Here is a 23,579-nt window from a genome sequence, read left to right as displayed (position 1 = left end):
CCAAGTGCTTGCTCAAGGGGGATTTGTTGGGTTTTCCCTATGTAATAATATTGATAACAGTAAGGTCTAGACCTTACTTTGTAAAGTGTCCTGAGATGACTTTTGTTGTGATTTGGCGCTATACAAATAAAATTTGATTTGATTTAGAATAGAAACGATACATCTTTTACATAAAAGAAACTAGGGATGTAATGATACCAGCAACTCATGATACACTATTGCCACAATAAAAAGCTCATGACGATATTTGTCCCAATATTGTCCCAGTCGTGTTTTCCATAATGGACCAGTATTGTTGCTTGGCGCAACAAAACAAGGAAAGGGAGATGCCAAACTACACTAGGACAAGCCACATAAAGGTGAGATTTCTGCTTTACTGAAGGTGTTTTTCAAACATGTTGTCTACTTTTTCAAGAGAAAAGACTGTGGGCAGTTACAAAGCGATTGGTTTTGCATTTGTGCATCTGGTATGTTTGCCCATCTCCATTAAAATATCGTGTTTCTGTGAAATGTATCCATGAGTGCCTCAGTCCTAAACAGGGTGGCAGTATTTCCAAATTGTTTGTCAGCTTCCTTTCTGCCTGTGTCATTTCTTGAAACAGGCAAAATGAAATGCTGCCACACAACAACTCTAAAAGATGGTCATCCACTATGTCAGTATTAAATTCGACCTGACTGCAGTTATACTACTGAAATAACAATATGTAATATCCCGATAGATATACCGTCACAGTCCCACAACATTATAGAGAAATTTTTCTATTGTAATATTGCAAAATTACAAATATGATTACATCCCTAATAGAAAGTGGAGAAACACTGTGAGAAAGCATGAAGGCATGTAATAGCATTGGTTGTTCAAACATGGGAGGGACAATTCTCTTTCTATCCAAAAAATTTTTAGCTCAGAAAATGATCACATGAATCTTTAGTTAAATGAAAAGCCAGAGGTGTGAGGGGTTCCACATTAGAAAATAGCCAACTAGGATGTTTGTAAGCCACAGTTTAGAGCAACTGGTCACTTGAGAAGCTACAAGGTGAGAACAGTGTTTTCTAGTACAGTGCATGTGGAGCCTAGTTGAGAGAAGTTTAGAGGAGTCTCTTCACAGAACCAGTAGGAGCTTTCACTTCCACCTGTCAGAGACCTAATGCTGCTGGCAGCTGATGCTGTGTTTTGGGACTAGGCCTGTTCCTCCTTAGAAGCAAGGAGTGTGACAGCTGTAGAAATCCCCCAGCCAGGTGTGCCATGAAATTCCTCATCACCGTGTGCACATACACACTTACAGACAAATACGTGGGATATGTTCCCCTCTTGCCCATTAATATTACATGCAGCAGACTTTGGCATAAGGTTCACTCACTTGTCACTGATTGGCTTTCTTTCTCTTTCTGTTTCCCACCGATGGGCTTGTGATGTTATTCTGTAAATAATACAACTTTTGCGCTGCTGTTGACATTTGCTGCTTGTGAAGGAAGGGAGGGAACAGCAGAGAAGACTGGAGGGGAAATTTTGGTGAAATTGAACCCCTTCCTGCATCGTGAATATTTTTCACATCACCAGGAAGATGAAGGGACTTATCAGAGCTGTTTGGGGTACAAACAGTAATCCACAGTCTCATCAGGACGAAGCTCATGTCTGATCTATAATTAAACAACCCACAGGAGATAAAAATGGACAGAGGAAAGTCGGTGAACTGGGAGGGTTGTGCTATACACGTGCATTCAGTCTGCTAAACAGGTGAGCTGCAGTTGGTACTGGTGAATTACTCAGAATCACTAGTGGTATTGCTGCAGCAAAAAAAGAAAAGAAAAAACCTGAATGAGAGAGAATGACCTATATAATGAGAAGCAGAGCTTGGGTGATGGAGCTTTTATGGAGTGACAGCTGTTCTACCTGCCACTGTCACCTTGACAGAGCAAAGGGACTCGTCAATAAACCCTAAAGTAATGAGTGCCATTGTAGTTTATAGCCTAAGAGACTTGAGTCAACGTTATCCCATATGTCTGACATATTAAGCACACCCACAACCAACTCTACAACCAATTTATGACAACAATTTTTTAGCTTATCCAGCACTATTGCGCTTCTCATCATTTTTTGAGATCCTGCTGGTCCCAGTGGACTCGAGTGGAAGTGTCACTCACTGAAAAACTTTACCCGGGGAGAGAAGAGACAACTTCCTCATTTTCAGCAACTGTGCCAATGCCCAGGTGCTCTTTTCAGGTGCTACAGTATGCAGTTTGTCTGACTGAGAGAGACAGGTCTGTGTCTGGCTTTCCTATCATCTCTGGCTGCTCTTTGCCTCAGTGTCAGCGGGCTGAGCCTTCCTTCCTGTCAGTCTGCTGGAGCTGATGATGAATTATAAAAGGGTCTGCTCTCCCAGAGAATACAGATGTTTCTACACACACACACACACACACACACACACACACACACACACACACACACACACACACACTCCTACTGGATGGCTCTACACAGTGAAAAGCGTTATCATGCTTGCGATACAGTCGATGGAAAATGAGGACTTATTATGCAAACTCAATGAGAAAACAGGGACTAATTAACTTGAATGGAAACATGCTTGGCTTCTTAAGCTCTTCATCTTAGAGAGGGCTTCTGTTTTGAATATTTCTTTGACTGCCGATCTCCATACGCATATTTTTAAATGAAATATGGAATGCTCTTAATGAGTATAGGACAATTATATGGAACTCATAATAACCCAATTGAAATCCTTTCAGAGGAGAATGGCCTGTTAAAGTGGCTTGTTTTTGTGAAGTGAAGCCCAGCAGGAGAGAGTTGGCACTTGACAGACTGCTTACATTTGAGTGTTTGACTCAGTGGTCAGTACAGTATAGACCATGTGCACACAGAAACACAGGCAGACAAAGTGAGCGGCCACTGCCTGATTGGTATGCCACCGCTTTCTGAAGTAAGAGCAAACAGAGGGTAGTTTTAATTGAGACACTGAGGAAGAGAGGCAATGCACTAATAAACAGGTAATTATGCAACTCCTAGCTCTGCCAAAGCAGATTGTGAATCCATTAAGGCCTCTTCGCAAAGACACCTCCTTTTTACTCTGATTTTTTTTTAAAGTGGTGTGCAGAATCTCCATGCATGCAGCCCTCCTGGGTGGATGTGTGTTCTTTGATGCAAAATTCATAACAATTAACCATCAATCAGACTTAACCTCTGGGGTCATGGTAAGTGCTCCTGGACTGCAAATCTGGCGGCCAGATTAACACAGTGACAAAATGTGGCTGTACATGTCAGCTAATCCATTTATTTATTCAGCCTTCTCCCAGACTGCCTGATTAATCACTTCCACACCACTGATGGAAGGAAAGAGACTGAAAGAAAGTGTGCTGCTGTTCTGCTTGCTCAGAGGTGTGTAAGTGTGTGTGTGTGTGTGTGTGTGTGCACGCATTGAGCAGTACCAGATTCCCTGAACGCACACGCTTGACTGAGCATCAAAGAGTAGCTTGCAAAAGCATACGTAAACAAAGATGGGGATGTTCAGAGAGATATTCATGAGCACGTGCACATCCACCCCTCCCCAAACCAACTGACACCACCCACAGACCCCAACCCAGAGTACCTTGCAATTTTCAAAAAGTTTTATTCTTACCTTGAGTGGCGATGTAGTGATTTGGCCTGTGATAGCCCTGAAAACAGAAAAAAGTGGGAGAAGAGAATGAGTTGTTTCACTTTCCTCCTAAAAGAGCAGCTGTTGTGAGGCCATTTCTCTCAGAAAATACACACTGTCTTTGAAAGTTAGTTTGGCTTCTGACAAGGAAGGTTGGCCCTTGCATGCAAACTCAGTTTATTTCTACAACTTACAAACAAAACACTTTACATACATCACTGAAAAGGACAAATTTAAACTGCATGGTATCCCAGTTAATAGCTGTTGCTGTGTCAGATGTCACGTGGTTCTGCAGCTAAAATTAATTCTTAGTGTTTTGTTTGAATAATGTTCTTGCCGCTCTCAAGAAATACTGTGCATAATCAGGCTGCCAGATGTTTGCTACTGTACAGTCATTCATTCAGTTCTTTATACCAACACCTGACTGAGTGAGGAAAGCTCATGATAGATGCTGCCGGATACAAGATGCATAAACACTCTCCATCACAGACACTACTGTGTGCAGCACACCTCTGGAATAAGCAGCCAAAGTGTTAATAATCCCCAAGATACAACTAACAGCACTGATCTTCACAATAGGCCCCTAGTCTCACAGATTACTCTAATCCCTTCAAGTTTTATTTGTCCAATTCCTTGTCTTCTCTCCTGAGATATGAGGCAGGAAACAAAACATCAGGACTTAAAGGCTCTTCCCCAGCACTGCATTTCACTCATTTTCAATTTAACGTGCTGTGATTAACGCTCCTTCAACGAAGGGAGAAAGACACAAAGGATATTTTCCACACTCCCTCTCATTCACAGGCTCCTTCAGCTATTCAACTGTCCTAAATTTTTAATGACTTCTTTATCTCTGGACTAAGGAGGAGATTTGTTTGTGCTTTCATGTATGTTCTGTCAAGTAAAGTGGAGGCCCAAAATGCTGTTGGATTAGAGAGGAGAGAGAGAAAGAAAGGTGGGCCCTGACAGTGACTGTCAGGTGAGTAAAGCCTACTCCAAATGGACTTTTAATAAGCATGTTAAATTAGTCTGTTTCTTCATGATCAACAAAAAAGATAAATGCAGAAATGTCAATGCTGAATTGGAACAAGCGTCGTTTCCAGGCATGTTTAAATTACTAAAGGGGAATTACATAAATATGTGTTATGTTCTATGTATTTTGCTGCATTGCTTATTGCAACGATCATTTACATTCATCCTCTTCAGTAACGGTCGGGTGTAGAAAGTCTTATAAATGTGGCATGAAGTGTTTATGCCTGTGGGCGCAAATTGTATTATCAATTTGAATATCATCAGATAACCCACTAATGCAAATTTGGTGTGACAACCATATCACCTGGAAAATACATTTATATACTACTTATTTGCTTTACCACAGACATTTAGTGGAAAAACTGGGTGTGCTGTTTGCACTGCATGTTCATCTGCAATGTTACAGTGCTTTTTCAACCCAGAATAAGTAACATCCTTATACAAAAAAGTGACAGAGAAGGGTAAAGCCAGATTACTACTGCCCTGAGGCTCCATATCATCAGAGGCTGCGAAAGGCTTGTGATTTTGTGGTAATTATGCTTAAGTGTAAACACAATGTCATCTAATATTTTAAGATGGGTCCTGTTTTATTGGCTGTAATTGTGAATAGCAGTGGTTCCCAAAATAAATGTCATGATATATTGTGTGTATATTTTTCTATTCTACTGTTTTATTTTTTCTCATTGTTCTCTTTTATCCTTCAAATGAAACAATCTAAGAGATAAAAAAACAACTCAATTTTGGATTGAACTGCTCAAATCTCATGTTATGTCTATAAACTGCAACAAGTTTTAAGTATTGTTGGGACAGAATTGTTTAATGGGTCACAAGCCAAGAAGGTAGTGGACTGTGTGTCAAAATGTACATGGTGCATAATCTTCAATAAACCTGAGTTTACTACATTATTATAAGCAGTTGGACAGTAGGGACTCACTGCTCATTTTCACCCCATGGTCCCATGCTGGGTAAATCCAGCAAGACGATGAACGTTTGAGTGTATAAAGCACAAGACTGAGGTTTGTGTCCAGTGTGTCCTCTCTCCCTCGTGTTAGTTTTCAACTGGTTCAAGTTAGAGAAATGCTGTGGTTATAGTTTAAATACCGTACTGAAAAAGTCAACACATTCCATCTAATACCTCAAACCAGTGTTGCTCTTTTTAATATTTAAGCAAAACCAAAACCTTTTACAAGTGTTTCAGGTTGTCTTAATAAAAATATAAAAATGCTGCTTGGTGATGGTGATGCGGTGCTTTAAACCACCGCATCACCTCAGTACACAACACAAGAAAACAACTCTGCAGTCGACAGGCCATTACAATACGTTTCCTTACCTCCTAAATGCTTATAAAAATACTCAATCAGCTGTGCAGAAAAGAAGCATACTGTACTCGACTGTCTCTGTTTACTCGTACATGACTTAAAATAATCAGCATTATAATAGAGTACAATAACAAATGCTGTTAGGAAATGTTCTACACATAAGAGTTTATTGGGCAGGACAAGCTTTTAAATGGGCTAAAAAGCTTTCAGAAGAGTAAAAACATCATTATCCATCTGCCTGCATTTCTGCTAACCACTTTTCCAGTGAAGCAGGCAGAGTAGTGGAAATCCTTTTCAATCAGGGTCCTTTTAAATATGCCTATTTTCTTATCTTATAATGGGGCCTTCTCTATTGTGAGTCTTTACCGCAGTGCCCCTGTTTGCAGCATAATGGGCCATAAACTGAATAGTGGAAAGGTAAATAATTTAAGCCCTTTGCATTTGCCGTGGAACACCTTACATTATGAATTTATGTTTGAAGGCGTAACAAGAGATTACAAATTACCACATTAAAGGAGCGGGGGGGAGAGAAGATGGCAGACGGAGTGAGACGTCTTTCCTCAGCAAAAACAAACAATAACAAAAAACACTTAGGGAGTCAGGGACATCACCAGCCCATTACACATGGAGTAGAAGCATCTGCTGAAAGTGACCAGTGAGCTGCCGTGATTGGTCACAGCCTGCTACTAAGACTGTATTAACAGCAAATCAGGTCAGATCGGAAGGTCCTATACTGTGTGAGGTAAGTGAGTTAGATCTGTTTTCAACAGGAGGCACGTCTCACGCCACGTTTTAATGACCGTTACTTAATGTTCAAGGCGTGTTAAGTCACTCGAGCAGATGTAAAAGCAGTGCCTCAAGCACTTTCCTGTAGTCAGAAGTAATAACTAAAGTGCTATCTAGTTTGTTTCACCAGTGTGGCCATGAGAATTTTTTTACCAGTAGAGGAACAGACAGTAGCCTTATGTGGATGCTGAAAGATGATGAAATACAGTCTCTGAAAACAGTCCTCGCTAGGACCTAGAGTACTTACACATTTCCTGACTGCTGACATCTTTAAAATGTATGGATAATTATTGTCCTCTATAAAGGCAATGGTGTAAAACAAATGATATAAATGAGTAACCTACAGTATTTTGTTGTTTTAGTATGAAGTTGTTGAACATCTTTTTTTTGTAAAATATTTTAGTGGCACAAAGCTTCATATCAGTTACAGTAGCCATATTTGACATGCTTTATCTATGTTATCTTCTTTTATCCTTGAACAGGCAGCATACTGTGCTTTTATTTTGTATCTTGTTTTCTTGTTTCAGTGTTTCATTGTAACTTCAATAATTTATCACCGGTGAAACTTCTCCTCTATCTCCTCTGATTTTTGGTTCTCAAAATGTCTTCATATTGTTCAAAGCCAAGTACAAAACTATAACCTTAGTTTCCCTGTATGTGCTGCTTTGCGTTTTCTCTCTCCCAGCGCTGTCAGCCTCTGATCTTCATTCCTCTTAATATGTCCAATGAATGGAGCAGTACAGCAGCTCTCTAAAGTTTAATATAAAAACAGCGTGTACGTCTGTGTGAGTGTTTCTGTCAGGCAGCCGGGGATGCTTTGTCCCCCAGGGTCCCCACGACGGTGGCATCAGTGCCCTCTCTCTTCCCGAGAGGAAGTGCAGTGACCTTTGTGTTGGTGGTGCTGGCTGGTGTGTGTACTTACATCAACGTAATTTGCATTAATGTAATCGGAGCTCTGTTCCCCCTCCAGGGCCTGCAGCCTGACACGGGAGTGATCATCTGGAAGCAGAAAGAAGAAACCAGCAATGAATTAATCATATTAATGAGGGCATCAGGAGAGGAAAAGCGAGAGAGTGACAGCAAGATGGACAGTAGAACACAACAGCAGGAGAAAGAATGATAAAAAATGAAACATGGTGAAAGGGGACTGGAAGAAGGATCAGACTGGCATCACATGGGGACAAATGAATGGAGAAATTCAACATGAACGGTCATGTGACTGAACATGTTTGACAAATACAACGATGCCATCAGTTTAAAATCAGAAGTAAAAAAAAGTTATCAAAAGGCATTTTTGTAACTTAATGACCTTAGAAACTTGCTTAAGTGAGTCCTTATAAACTTTCAGTTAATGGTTAATAATATTAAGCTGAGCATAACAAATGTTCATGCCCATAATCAAATCCACAGTAACACATCCATCTGCATTTTAAAGTTATGAAATGCACCTTTAACATGACACAATCACCAAATGTTGATGTTCAAGGTTTTACAGTAACGGGAGTGATTTAAGCTGAAGGAGGTTTAAAAAGACATTTCCAACCAGCATTTATTGCAAATCTCCATCACAGCTCATGTCAAGTCCGGCTAGGCAATGTGAATTAACTGTAAAATCAAATTCAACATCTTTATAAACACTGCTGAGGCTACATGGTACATGCCATATGCTGCATAGCTTATTCCTCAAACTGAAAAACACTGCAGGAAGACGAATATAAAAGTAGATTGGAAAGGTCAAAGCTGCTCTCGTTGGCTGATAATAAAACTCTGTTTGAGCAGCTTATAGTTATCCCGAGTCACAAGCCTGGCCAATAAATCAGCCAGAAGAATGGGAACAGCAGACAAAAATTCATGAGCGCTGAGGAGGTGCTTTGTACACACATGCAATAATATTCCCGTATCGGTTCTTCATGCGATTCTCATCCTTCTTGGCAGAGTCCCACGGCGCAGACTGTCCTTCAAAAAAGCTCTGAAAAGAGAAAAAACAGAACAGAAAGGGGGGGATGAAATATTGTGTCGTGTGTGTACTCTAAATGATAACCAGGCTAAAGATCAGAGTCTTCCTCTTTAAAAAAAAAGGAAGGGAACATTGGAAATTGAAAGCAACACAGAAAAAGATATATTCATATTGTTATTATACAAGAAACACAGGGAGCATGGTGGATCCCAGAGAGTTGTGTGAAACAGCAAGTGCCATTAGGGCAGAGGCGGCGGGTGTCACGCTCAAACCTTTCCCCCTGTGTCATTCTGCTGGGTGGAGCCACCACAGCGACTGTCTAGCTCATCTGAAGGACTCAATCAGCTCGTTGCAGAAAAAACATAAAGTCAGCTCATCGTCTGCAGATCAAAACTGCTCCGCTCAGATTACCTTCATGAAATATTTATCACCTCTCGCTGGGGAGATTTCCATTCTGATGGCACACCAGGCGCAATTAAGCCAAATTATGAAAATATGTCTCCGCTGCCAGTCCACCGCTGTTTGGGTGGGGTTGGCTCCAAGCAGACTAGCCTGGACAAAGACATGCTAGTTCTGGCTTTTGATAGCTAACTTGAAAAGTCAGCTAATGCATTAGAATGCAGACCATCTGCAAATAAAAATCGAAGAGCATCTATCTCAGGTTAAATAGACTGCTTTGAATGTTCCTTTTAGTGTGGCTATCCAGTGTGAGAGAGCTGGATGCACTGTCTTCAATCATCAGTCTTCTTGGACTTGATGGTTTCATTCATCTCAGGGCTATAGCAGGCAGTAGGCTGTTAGTCTTACAAATAAAGACCTTTCAGACACCACACAAGGACATATGTCTGTATTAAGTCCTAAGGATTAGCGATTTTATTGAGATATGGCTTGAAAATGCTAAAAATATGTCCCATCCTTCCAGCGAAGATGGAAGCATGTCTTGAAGATGAATTATCCAGGCTACTCCTCCTCTGGCAGTGTGGCTTGAGTAAATGCATAGGCCAGTGTCATTCTCTCTGTCACTGTGAAGGATAAAGGTCTCGATATCTAGCATCTGAAGACGAATCATCTTCAAGCTGAAAGGCGTTACCTGGCAACTTTATAATAGTTCTCTCTTAAACTGCCTGACCCGGGCTGTCTCAGATGCTATAGTCTCATTCCTCAAACTGTCTGAATCTTGAATTCAAAAAACATATTATGGTGATAAAGTGGTGGGTGTCTGAGGAGACAGAAATTATATGAAGGCGTTAGATTTAAAGGCTATACGCCCACACTGGGAATAATTGGCTATCTGAAATTCATCTGAAAGCAGAGGATAGCGCCACATGTAAAATCTATTCAGCAGCAAAGGTCTGTGATATATTTTAGTTCAGTGCATCTGCAGGTAGTGTTTCACCATCCTCAAATTACTCCCATTGGCCCAGATCCAATTTAGCACATTTTTAATTACAGGCTACCTGCTGTACTCCAGACCCGGCACAGTTTGTCAGCTATGCTGTTTTTTTGCCTGCGACCACTTACAGTACAAGTATAAAGCACATTACTTTCTCTGCATACAATCAGTAGCTACATAATCACTACAACCTATGTAAAGTGACAACAGAGCACTTGACATACACACCATGGCAAAGTAAACAAAAAGAAAGACAAAACAAAGAATGGTAACACAAAGAAGCAGAATTGCTTAGTGAATTGCTTCTGAATTAATGGATCATTTACTGTGTGAGACAAGGAGACTCATTCAAATTGACTAGTGTTCATTTGTGATAGGAGCTTAAGGAATTTTGGGGATTCTCACAGTAGGCTAGAATCAACACATTTCCCCTCACAAAAAAAAGAAGCAGAAAACAAGTGAAATAAAACTACAACACTGCATTATTGGAGCAGTTGAAACTTGTTTTCTGCTTCCTGTTTGCGCACTCAAACGTGTGTCAACGTGCAGAAAAATTTGGACATGCAAATACTTTGTTACAGTATGTATCAAACACGGCTTTATAAAGCTTTTTCAAAGCATATGATATGAGTGCTATGGAGTATTCTTTTTCACGGTGCTTTCCAGGTATCTGTTCTGTACTCCAAATTTTAAATGAACTTTGGTACTTGCTTGGTTTGACTATGTGATAATGAAACTCACCGATACATTTGCTGACCCACAACCTCAATTTGTAATAAACTACTGCAGTAAGGTGTCAAACGCTGCAGGGCTGAGTCATTACTGTCTTACAAATAATTCTAATTTTACATTTTTGTGTTTTTTAAGTTGAGTTTTGTTTGTGTTGGTGCTGTAGTAGGTACACTTGTGAAAAGCCTTATAGAGCAACATCAGCATTAAGTTGTAGAGAATTTATGGATCTCAGTTACTGATTATGATGTTATAGAGCAACATCAGCATTAAGTTGTGGAGAATTTATGGATCTCAGTTACCCATTATGATCAAAACAAGTCATAACTAAAAGAAAAATTTCACTATCTGTGCACTGTCAAATGGTTTGGTAACTTTGCATAGCTTGTGTTGGTAAATGCCCTTTTCAGACTACATCACATATGTTGAGATGGTGAGATGTTATAAACCAACAGGACTTTAAAATAGCCAACAAGCACCATCAATCTGTCAGGTGGTGATATCACCTACAAATCTTAAAAACACAAAAAAAAAAACCAACTCACAAATAACCAAAAGTATTGGCTTACCTCGTTTATCTGATCCAAAGTTAACGTACAGAAAAACAAGAAGCATGGGTCAGAGAGAGATATAGTACAGTGTAAGTCAACAGGTTTAGAGGTGCACTAGGCTCCAGTCTCATCATCAAAAATAAACGGTTAAAAAGGGCATTAACCTTAAGACAGATTGATATAGAGAAGACAGCAGCGGAACACAACATACAAATGAATCGCTCTAGCCAAGTGAGAATGAGCTCCATAACACACTTTAAGGCCACAGGCCTTATTTTGCAACAGGCCATGGATGCCTAGGTGACAGCAGGGTGACGGGATGGGGGCCAATCATTCGCTATGGCATTGCTCCTTTTTGATCGACTATTATGCATCTGTGCAGTGCCGACCGCGTGAACCAAGAATGCCTCTATCCATAATGGATTAGGCCCGCAGGACAGCCCAAAGCACTCTAGCTCCTCAATGATCTGATGCCGCAGGTAGCAATAGAAGGCTGCATTATTTAATTCTGCAGTCATGAGGGGGAAGTGGGGCATGAAGAGAAGAAAAGGAAAGCAAGGAAGGAAGGTGGGAGGTGTAGATAAGTAAGTTACAGAGATGAAGCAAGAGAGAAACAGGAGAGCACATCAGAGCCAAAGGGAATAGATAGAAAAGATCTGATGCAAGTTAAAGAGACAGAAGACAGGGCTATGGAAAGGTGATAAAGAAAGACAGAAGATGCAAGTCTAAAAAGTAGTGGTAAAACTATCAGTGAAAAGGGCCAGTGTGATGTCAGATAGAAAAACCAGAGTGATACAGATTAGATATTTAAAAAAGAAGGATTTATAAAGTATCGCTTGAAACCAGTCTGCATCAGTCTGCAATCTGGCTTCATGGTGTGATAAAGCTGACTGGTGCGGTGCTGAGGGATGGCAAGGAGGTTGGAGTGCTGCCAAGCCCTGCCAGCCTCCCCCACTAATGAGAGGAAATAAAAGTGATGCGCTTCTGGGGCACAATTTTTTGTTTTGGTGTCAGCAAGAGGGATGGTGTCAGATTAGGGATGCTGTTGTGTGACAACAGTCTTAAGAGAGCAGCCGGCTGCCATCGCCAGAGCCTAATCGGACCTGCATCAGGTGAAGGAGAAGACACTGGCTAACACACTAGCTGTTCCTCACATGTTTGTGAAGGGGATTTTATTGCATTTCATGCTGGTCTGTAGCTGAATCTCCAAGGGGCACTGGGACAGCAGCATTTGACACAAACACACAAAAAATGCACAACTGCTGCAAACAAGAAGGAACAGATGAACAACAAAACAAATCACACCGTAAACACACTGAGACAGGGTACATTAACAATTTATCATAAAAGTGCATCTGGGGAGAAACAATACAGTACTGCTGTGTGGTGCAAAACAGAAAGAGAGAGAAACAGTGAAAGAGACATGGGGCTTCACACCATATCACCGAAGAAGCCTCGTATTAGACTGATAAACATTTCCACCCAAGCACCTTTGTGGAGACGTTACAAGTCTATCACCAGGCTTTGCATGTGTCTGCAACCTTTCTAGGTGGGGTGACAGCGGGGTCACATCTCATACCTCATACTCCTCTTTGAAGCCATAGCCCTCAGCGCACTTCATCTGGGTGATGTGCTGAAGCAGGTCTGCCACACGGATTGCCGGGTGCAGCTGACCCGTCTGGTACGGCACATCAACGGGCTCCCGCTTCCTCAGGGAGTGGGTGTGGGACTGCACCAGGCTGCTGGTGTCGCTGCCCATATTCTGGCTCTCATCTGTGTCACAGAAACACAGGGAGATGCCATGGCAGGTCAGGATGAAGAGGTAGGAACTAGCCTTGCATCACTTACAGTATCAGTGATTGTTATAGGATACATATGGGTGACATAATGCTCAAAGCAGTAAATGACAGTGGTATTCAATGAGTTTATTAACAAGTAAAAATGAGTTAGATAACCTAGGTGTTGTCACTTTTCAAACTGGTTCATATCTTTCTTACAATTGTTCCCATTAACAGATGGCACATCATCTCATTTACTGTTAAGCATTATGTCACCACCATCCAGACTGAACAACAACTCTCAACTAGTAATCTGTTTGTTATGGATGGTCACAACAACACAACATCATTGAGTAATAGGATGAGTCATGTGGTGGGAAGGTTCAGGTCCATCTGTCTGACTTTGTAGCTGGAAAATATTTAATATCACAGGCCGACTATAATGTATGGCAGCACACAGCCACTGAAATAAAAAAAACTCTTTAAGTAAAGCACTTAAACTGTGAGAATGTAATATGACTGTTGTCTGAATAAAATACATCAGTGACCCTCAACTGCAAGAAACAGTATAGAGTGACCATCATTCCACATGAAGATGCTGTAAAACAACCAGTTTACTTTTACTGGGAGTACAGTATGCTGGTTTGGGCTGCAGCTCATATTGAGAGTCCATTCCAGCATTTTCATACTGTAATCCAGTCAGTGGCAGACATGAGGCACAGATGCTGTGGGGGAGCCAGCAGATGATGGAGGGTGTCCAGAAACATGGAAGAGGAGGATGTGAGGGGGTGCGGTGGGCCACAGTGAGCATGTTGCAGCAGGCACCGTCAGAAGCATCACACAGACACAGCGTGGATTTCAATCCCTGCCACCCGTTCTTCCCCATAAAATGACAGGAAAAAAAAAAAATCCAACCTAAAAACAAAGAAACAAACGACCCAGGAGGGAGGTGGAAATGGGAGGAGAATGCATGGGGTGATGCTGCCATGGGGCATTGTACGTTCTTTGACCATGCTAGGCTAATGGTGGCTTGGTGGCACGGTACGGAGGGTGGTGAGATGCTAACATGTTCACTGGTCATGCAATAAATGTCCATGTCAGAAGCAGCCTCTAACTGTTGGCTTACTTTCTGAGTAAACACCACCTCCTTCCCCCAACCCAGGGCCCACTTGGGAAGACTTACCATTAATGGGCACTTTTTAGATAGCAGATACATAAGAGGTTAAGTATGTAAAGAGAAAGAGAGGAGAAGAGAGAGGAGAGAGGGGATAAGCAACAATACAGCATGAGAACCTGTTACAGTAGAGTGATTTAGAGCTATGCTATAGGGCAAGATCATATGCCTTCTCAGCCCAAACTGCCTAGGTATAACGCCTAGTCAAGGGGGGATGCTGAGTGGATGGATGGGGCAATTTCAACAGTGCAACACAAAAATAAAGGAACAAAACAAGAAAGTCATGGATTTCAAGAGAGAAAATAATGGTGATATACTGGTCGTCTTTGCAACAAGCTGTAATTGTTTCAGATTTGTGACTTGCATATTCTAATGATGCCAATTATTTTTTGAGTATTCTGACTTTTTTTTTCTCTAATTGCTGTAATTATATTTGCATGTGCTAGTGGTGGTGACACCTGTATTTTTCACGAGCGTGCGATGAAATCACAAACATTACCAATCCTTTATGATCTAATCAGTTTTGATCATTACCATCAACTGATGAGACAATGCTGTGACTGAATGTGTCACAAGTGAAATCTTGCAAACTTTTCTGGCTGCTGTAATTTCACGTTAATCGTTTCATGCCACATTAAATGTGGAACTAAAATAAGCATCTGTCATCACAGCGATGATGAAACATGCTGCTTTAAGTTACGCTAATGTGAAGAAAACACACCCTAACTGCAAGTTGTGTACAGTACTTAAAAATGCAGTTATGGTGCTTGTTGTGAAGCTGGAGTAGAGTTGCTTATTGCGTCTTGGCCTTGAGTATTAAATTATTACAATTTTAGTGCCCCAGTTAGTAGCTGCATTATGTGCTCTGCTGGCAGAAAAGCATCTGTACCGTATAAGACGCTACACTTTGGGGTGCTATGATATTCAACAAAGGCCAGTAATATTTAAAAGAAGAACAAAATGCTTTTTTATAATTCTATTTTATCACTGAACAGGATGACACTGGCAAAACCAAAACAAAAACAAGTAGGTCACTAGCAGTTAGCCAAAGGCAGGGGGAGCAACATTAAAAAGAATAATAGAAAAGGTTGTTGTTTTGGAGGGAGGCAGGGTAGTTAAATGCGTAGTGAGGAGAGAGGGGAGGGAGGGGAGGGCAGCACAGCTAATGCTAGACTTTAGATGTTCAGACCCAACACATCCCAGTTTTGAAATTTTTGCTGAAGGGGGGTAAGAGAGCGTTTTTCTGTTTCCCTCTCACACTGTTTGATTTCTGTTTGTGTCTCAGTGAAGCTGCTGCGACTTCAGCCTTGGCGCCCCCCACCCCTGTTGCCTCCCTTAGACACTCCTCCACATCCAGTCCACATGTCTGTCCATGCATATGAGAGGTCAAACACGTATGTGACATCACACGCACGACACGCAATGCGGATGGGATGGAGTGAAGCCAGCCTCAGCCCAGGAGAGCCCCTCGTTTGACGGGGGAGGGAGAGAAAGAGGAAGGAGGAAGAGGGGGAAGAAGGAAAGGGGGGAGAAGCAGCAGGCAGGTATGAAGGTGAGGTAGCCATCTTTAGTAGAAGAGCCAAGTAAAGCAAAAATGCAAAAGAAAATCTGTGCTTTTTTGTCCTCACAGTTAAGTCTTCAAACATGAATGCAATGTACTGTAATTTTCTTTAACAATGAACTACGTCTAAATAATCAGCAACAATGGGAAAAGAAATTGTGTCTCACCTAAGATAGCAGTTGGCACAAAGGGATCTGCTCATACCCCCATAACAAATGCAGAAGGTGGAGGAGGAAAGAGAGTTGCAGTAAATAAAAGTAGCAAAGAGAACTCCTCAAAACCAAAAACAACAAAAATAATAGACAGAATTTGAATTCGTGCCAAGCAGCAGGCCAAGGCTTTTATCATATTTTACATAAAAAGCTAACTATACAATAAGTTTAGCTGATTATAAATCTAGCTGCCCTTTACTCCATCTAATCAAAGAGCTGTGGTCTGATTACATAAGACATGCAATTATCAATATTATCTGGAGAAATTGAAGCCATAATTGAACAGCTCGATTCCATCTAGGCAAAGTGATATAAAACACTTTGGTATAACCAGAGATGTAGCAGGGTGTGAAATTGTTTTCTAATTTTAATGTACATATCAACTCTATTAGGTAAACTCACATTACATTACAGCATTAGTGTGTAATTTACATAAAATGAGATCTCACCAAGAACATAAAACAAATTAATACTTGTTTGAAAATATTGTCTCTTATTACTGTAGTGTTTTTCACGATGACTGAATTTAACATCCTCTGGTTTCACTGCATATAAAGTAAGTACTTCTTTGTTGACATACAAGAAACAGTGTATGTTTACCTGGGTAGTATGAGTTGGTGGGGATGGACGTACTGAGGGTGTTGGCCTTAGGCAAAGTGAAGGAAGAAGGTGATGACCCCGCTACACATGGGAACAAGAACACAAGGTGTCAACAGTCAAGTATCCACAACCAGCAATCGGGCGAAGGCGGGGTACACCCTGGACAGGTCGCCAATCCATCGCAGGGCTAACACATAGACGAACAACCACACACACGCACTCCTATGGGCAATTTAGAGACACCAATCAGCCTAAGCTGCATGTCTTTGGACTGTGGGAGGAAGCCGGAGTACCCGGAGAGAACCCACGCAAGCACAGGGAGAACATGCAAACTCCACACAGAAAGGTCCCAGGTGGGGCCCGAACCCTTCTCGCTGTGAGGCAACGATGCTAACCACTGTGCCACCGTGCTGCCCTCACAATGTGGCATTGTTTTCAAATGTGCTATATAAATAAACTTTGATTTGATTTGATTTATTGCTTAGTGGTGGAGGAGTAAGTAGAAATAGCACAATACACACCATTATAGTCTTACCCAAATTACAAAAAAACTATTTTTCACACTTACACACTAAATTCCGTTCACCTCCACTGTGCGGTATTGGCAGCTAAATCTCAGAAACCCTGAGCAAACTAAATCTGCACTGCAGTAAGTATGACTAGAATATCTCTAATGGTATAAAGGTTTTCTTTTCTTTGCATGAATTGAACTTAAGTACAAAAGTATTAAAAGTAAAATGTACTGAATCCTCTGGATTCCAGGTTGATTTTGGTTCTTGTTTTCAGTATTTCTCTACATTAATGTTTGTCTTGGTTTGCCTTTTAAACTGCCCATACCTGTGCACAGTATCCTGTTTTCAGCACATACATAAATCTGAAATATCACTTAGTTTAAAAGTATAAAGTTTCCAAGAACAGAATAAAAATTAAACAGGTGTTATAAATTAATCTGATAACAATCTTGATTATTTGAATAATAAATTGGTCCACAAAATGCCAATAAATTGTAAAAAAAAAAGCTTATTGCAGCTTTCCATAGTCGAGGTTGACATATTCAGATATCTTGTTTTGTCGCCCAGCGGTGCATTACCTAAAGATATTTAGTTTAATATCACAGAAAATTAAGAAACGAGCAAATATTCAGATTTGAAAGTGGTGATCTTTGCTGTTTATTTTCTAAAAAAATGACTTAATTGATGAATCATTTAACAAACTAATTGCCGATTTGTTTTGATCAACTAATGAATTAATCAATTCTATCTTCCAAACATACTCATTAGGCAGCAGAACAGAGACATGCAGTACTAGCATGAATGACAGAGCAGAGAAGGACTCCTCATGCAGTATGTTCAGGACAATAACCTGTGGGTCATGATGTTCTGAGTCAAAATGACACAACTGAGGGTCAGAAAAGGTCATGGAAAGCATGAGAGGACTCTGAGTACAACACTGACGGCATTCCACTGATAGGCACAATAAGAAGTAATGCATTTAAAGCATTTGTGTTGGTAGACAGAGGGCCAGACTTGAACATCACTAACAGACAGTTAATCGAGGTCAGACCATCTTTGGGGCTCATGCCCTGCAGGGGTGTGGAGACTGAAGCTTCTGTGGGGTTTTATTCTGATGATTTTGACTGGGATTATACTAGGTCAGGCCTGGGGTGCAGATTTACCTGAGCTGTCCATCAACAAAGGATTATGTTTACCTGGGACAGATCCAATTAATAGGTTAGGCATCTAATATGTGCAATGAACTGGAAACACAACAGGGCAGAGTTCAGGACCTTATGACAAACTTCTTAATGCGTCGAGGTCAGGTTTGGGATTACAAGATGCCTATTTAATACCAGACTCGCATCAGGCTATGAACAAGGATGTTCTCCACTATTACCAGAGCTGAACAACTACGGTGCAGGTATCAGCATCAAAATCCTCATAATAAATTATTAATATTGCTGATTGAAGTTTACTTTTAGCTAATTTAATTTAGAGAAATTGAAGAACTTTAAAAAGGGAATGTATAAAAAGGGTAGACCAAACCCTTGAGGGCTTGTGAGGAAGGATGAATTTCCAGTTGAAGAAAAAAAAGATTAAATATCCCTCTCAAAACCATATCAAAGGCTTTTCCAGTCAAATGAAAGTAAATCATGTTCAGCTGTTGTGAAGACACTGCTTCCCTGTTGACTAACACTGGTAAGAAATGGTAATTTTTCAAAAGCTACAAAATTACTGTCAAACCTTTGCACGGACTAATAAAGCCTCAGTACAAGGCAAAAACAAAAGGACTTTAAGACACTTCTTCATTAAAAATCCATTTCAACACTAATTTATGCAAGTGGATATGTTAAAACAAAACACACGTTTATCATGGCAGTAATTAAAAGTCATATGGTCTCATGCTGAGGTTTGATACCCATTGTTCTGAAACTTTGAGATCTTTTTGTAAAGGGAGTGCAAATGAGGATTTAAAAAAAAAGATTCAGGGTTGGGCTTTCTTGCAAAGTTTACTTGGACCTGGAGCACATTTCTAGGTTGTCCCAGTGTGATTATTTCCTGTGCAGTCAACTCTGATTTCTTTCTCACCTGACCAAACCATATAATTTGATTTTAGCCTGCTCAGTGCGTGTGACTGCAGACAGGCAGGTAGGCTGATGCAGGACCGTCTTACCTCGACCGTTGAGAGTAAGGGTACACTCGCTGCGGCCGTTGAGCGTGAGTGCACACTCGCTGCGGGTGTTCAGGGTGTGGTTGTGTGTGTCCATGAAGGAAAGCGCCTCGTCACAGTTGGTACCCTGCTCCGTGTAACTCTTGTCCATGGAGTTGACCATGACTGTCATCTCCTGGCGAGTGCTGTTCAGCGTCTCCTTACGCTTCTTAGCCAATTTCCTTTATAATAGAGAAAAACAAAAGCAAACAAACAAACAAAAAATTCAGACTAGACCTGATATGATACTAATAGTGATGACTCGTACATATAATGAGATGGCTTAGCTAATGTACCCCATGTCATGGTCACATTAGGTTTTATTAGGCTCCAGACGCCTTTTCAAGCAGAAAACTATAAATCCTTAAGGATGTGAAAAGGTGTGACACCCTAACCCAAATACATCAGCGGCCCTGATGATTTAAAATTAGCTATAGTATTTGGGGGAGGAAGAATTAGAGTTGTGAACAGTGAACTGAAACAGTCAACCTGCTTTTACTGACCTACTTTGAGTTGATGCGCTGGAGTCTACGAGTAATCTGTTCCCGATCAAACACTATTAGAGCACTGTGTGTGGAATAAAAACAGATGCACACACATGCAAAAATCTACATGTATGCACACACAGATATCATCAAGAGACAAGTTCTCATGTCCCCACATACAGAACATTCATGAACTTTTAATTCATTGCTCTTTAAGTAGGATTTGTGACCAGGACTTATTTCTTTGTCAAAATACAAAAAGTTTTGCAAACAGCCTCCCCATAGATAACAATCGGTTGGTCAGCACAGTAGACTCAATCAAGGAGCATCTAACCAACGTTTTTGTACAGAGAATCCTGCTTTTGTGTTTTGTTGTGTTGATTTTGTTGGATTTTGGTTATGCTGGTCACTTGGCCCTATATATGGTATTAGTTGGTCGACTGGCCCACCACTTGAAATGTATTATCACAATAAATACAGCCAAGAAATTCTGCACAGAAACTCATAGGATGAATCTTGATGACCTTGGTGATTCCCTGACTTTGAACCCAGTGCCATCATGAGGTTGATACTTGTGGCTCTGGATGAAATACCTCAACAACGCTTGGACAGATGTCATGTAAACTGGTTCACACATCCATGTACTCATTAGGGTGAATTTTAATCACTCTGATGATCCCCTGATTTTTAGGTCGTATCTTTACATCAACATTTTTATTCTTCTAATAGTGTGATTTGTAATTACTGTATATCCACTACTAGACTAATTAATAACTCAGGAAACAGCAGAGCCAATCTATGGTGTAACCACTTACCTTTTTAAAAAATATATATTTCTTTTTGAAATTGTATTTACATTTTCCTTAATTTCATTTGTATTTTATGAATGTTCTTTTTAGGTGATCTCCTATATTGTTTCTCTAATGTGTGAGCTATGTGCCACACTTCAACGGCAGCATTAAAAGGTATTTTAAAACTCTCCAGGTGCTTCTACCAACTTGTGCTGGTCTGGCTCTGTGAGACTTCTGAATTCTAAATAAAATGAATGAACAATTGAGAACTAAAGGATTTCAACCTTGGAGTGTGAATCAGTTTCCCTCTCTGGATTTCTGAAGGGATGGCATTGTGAAGCTGACCTCTAACCTCTTAGAGGAAGAAATCACTCACATAAGAGAATTTCCCCTTGGCAATAAATAATGCATCACATTATCACTCTGAGGAGTTAAGCCTGCTGTCTTTCCACAGAAGCTGCACTACAGAAAAATGGCAAACAGTTTGAACAGGAACATACTGAAGTTATAGCTGTATCTGATGCCTGCCACTGCTCTGTAGCTGGAGGGGAACAAGCGGTGTAAAAATTAAGTACGGCAGCCCTCACACTGATCCGCACACTTTGTTACTCTCTGTGTGACCCCTCTGCCTATTTGAATTGCAGTCTCTCTCATGGACAACTGCTGTCTAATGACGGACTCCTGCTGCTTTGTTTTCGCAAATCTCCTCTGTTTATTCAATTTTTTCGCTGTCTCTTGCCATATGGCAACAGGCCCCTGCTGCCTTCAAACAGTCATTTGCTCTGAAGGCCGCGACGTGAGGCTAATAGTGGATCCGTTCTTCAGAAAGCAAAGTGACATTGTAGAGACATTTTCATCTGCTGGACCCACTTTTTGTTTTTAATCTGCAATTAGAGCTGAGAACAAAATGGCAATCTTATCTCTTTTATTTCTGCTATAGCTTCATATTGTAATAGAAAGGAGGGAGGAGAGGAGCGCTATGTACCCCGGGCAATATTAAGATTGATTCAGCACTGTGTGCACTCATGGAGAAGACTATTTAGAAGCACTATAATCCAGCTTTTAATACTGTATCACTGTTCTCATTTCTGCGCCTGCTAAGACTTGGATTTCCGCTTTCCTGGCCTGTGTAACAGTTGAGGCGGGAGTGTTGGAGAGAAACGAGACTGCACAGACACCACTGCCAAAATGAGGAAAGCACCAGTAATACTGGGATGTCTATTAGGCACCGTGGGTGTTAGATGAAGATTAATTGGCATGCTATTCTCTCCTCATTTGTAAAAACAGAAAATGTAATGATATATGACTATGTTACACTGTCCAGTGCTGAGAAATAGTACAAGGAAGTGTACAGTAGAGTGTTGGTTGTGACCATTTCTCATATCCCCTGATAGTTAGCATAAAGCTGCATATGTAAAGACCTAAAAAAAAAAGCACCAGAGTGACTGCTTGCATGACAATAAAATCTCAAACCTCTCTGAACAGTACAGGCACATTAAGGGAATGAGACAGACAGATGGCAGACATGTTTGTAAAAGTAAGACTGAGTAAACACACCAGGTAACTATATTGGGCAACTCTCATTAGAGAGACTGTCTGCAGTTCAATACATGACAGGCCTGGTGTGTCTAGGATCTAAGAGAGCGGAGCTCCTAACTCTATGAGTTCAGCTACAACAAAAAGGAAGCTGCTTGGATTGTATGTCTCAATGTTTGCCAGAATGCCTGTTCTGTGGGAGGTGATGCCGTTGTAACTTCTGAGACAAGAGCTTCAAAACCTCAAGCTCAGCATGGTGGGCCTCATTTCAGCACTGCAGCAGCCTAAACCTTGTGGCACAGGGATAAAGAAGGCTTCATTAAACAATCTGCACACATCCGCAGTGCTTGGGTGTGTGTGTGTGTGTGTGCGTGTGTGCATATTAGATGACTGACGTCCAGCTGGGAGGGGCAACAGAAGAGTCTTTGATTAACCCAGTGGGGGCATTTCAGTAGTTGTTTGCACTGTGTTTCATTTCAAACCTGTCTTCATCTTTAACACATTCTTTCACAAGGTTATCTCCCATCCATCACTTACAGTATACATTTATTGACTTTAGCAGCAGTGTAGACTCTGTATTCAGTGCACAGTACGTTAACTGAATGGCGTCATCAAGTCTGTAAAAAACAGTTTTTTTTAAAACAAACAATAAAATGAAGAGTGTCCCTCACAACAATTTTCTTTTTTTTTTGGCTACTCATTTATTCAGAGACAGGAATCTATTAAAAACAGTAGCAAATGAGAAGCCTTGGTCATTCAACTGAAAAAACGTAACATTACATTTACTGCATTCATCACATGTATATGTTTAAAACTAAAAATATGTTATGAAGTAGCACAATATACATGTAGGGTATTTCATTTATTTAGGCTTTTAGAGTAACCGATTGGGGATTGCAATCCCCGAACCCGGTGGTGGACACCGGAAGTAAGGGATGCCGTCAAGCTGAAGAAGGAGTCCTTTCAAGCCTGGTTGGCTCGTGGGACTCCTAAGACAGCTGATGGGTACCGGCAGGCCAAGCGGGCTGCAGCCCAGGTGGTTGCAGAGGCAAAAACTCGGGTCTGGGAAGAGTTCGGTGAGGCCATGGAGAAGGACTATCGGTCGGCCTCGAAGAGATTCTGGCAAACCGTCTGGCACCTCAGGAGGGGGAAGCAGTGCCCTGCCAAAACTGTTTACAGTGGAGGTGGGCAGCTGTTGACCTCAACTGGGGACATTGTCGGACGGTGGAAGGAATACTTCGAGGATCTCCTCAATCCCGGCGCCATGTCTTCCGATGAAGAAGCAGAGGCTGAGGGCTCAGAGGAGGATTCGTCCATCACCG

The 23,579-nt window shown here is 41.1% G+C and overlaps 1 protein-coding gene across 13 annotated transcripts in view; it reads right to left on the bottom strand.

Annotated features, from left to right (window-relative positions):
- LOC109955347 (protein tyrosine phosphatase receptor type M) overlaps positions 1-23,579 on the bottom strand; it is a 156,961-nt gene that overhangs the window by 23,405 nt on the left and 109,977 nt on the right. For 5 of the 13 annotated variants that reach the window (XR_002274253.1, XM_020591426.1, XM_020591425.1 and 2 more), the window contains 9 exons: positions 19,410-19,627; positions 16,740-16,820; positions 16,095-16,121; positions 14,376-14,387; positions 12,994-13,187; positions 11,433-11,441; positions 8,666-8,753; positions 7,707-7,783; positions 3,633-3,669 (listed from right to left, as the gene is read on the bottom strand). Coding sequence is in view for 12 of the 13 variants with exons in the window: in XM_020591426.1 (XP_020447082.1) it covers positions 3,633-3,669; positions 7,707-7,783; positions 8,666-8,753; positions 11,433-11,441; positions 12,994-13,187; positions 14,376-14,387; positions 16,095-16,121; positions 16,740-16,820; positions 19,410-19,627 (743 nt within the window). In the remaining variant the exon portion in view is untranslated. The remainder of the gene's footprint in view (positions 1-3,632; positions 3,670-7,706; positions 7,784-8,665; positions 8,754-11,432; positions 11,442-12,993; positions 13,188-14,375; positions 14,388-16,094; positions 16,122-16,739; positions 16,821-19,409; positions 19,628-23,579) is intronic. The other 8 variants (XM_020591427.1, XM_020591436.1, XM_020591431.1 and 5 more) reach the window with 5 other exon arrangements.

Source organism: Monopterus albus, unplaced genomic scaffold, assembly GCF_001952655.1.
Source record: "Monopterus albus unplaced genomic scaffold, M_albus_1.0 scaffold14.1, whole genome shotgun sequence".
Taxonomy (NCBI): Eukaryota; Metazoa; Chordata; class Actinopteri; order Synbranchiformes; family Synbranchidae; genus Monopterus; species Monopterus albus.
Note: the sequence above shows the minus strand (reverse complement) of the source record. Positions and strands in the feature narration are given on the sequence as shown.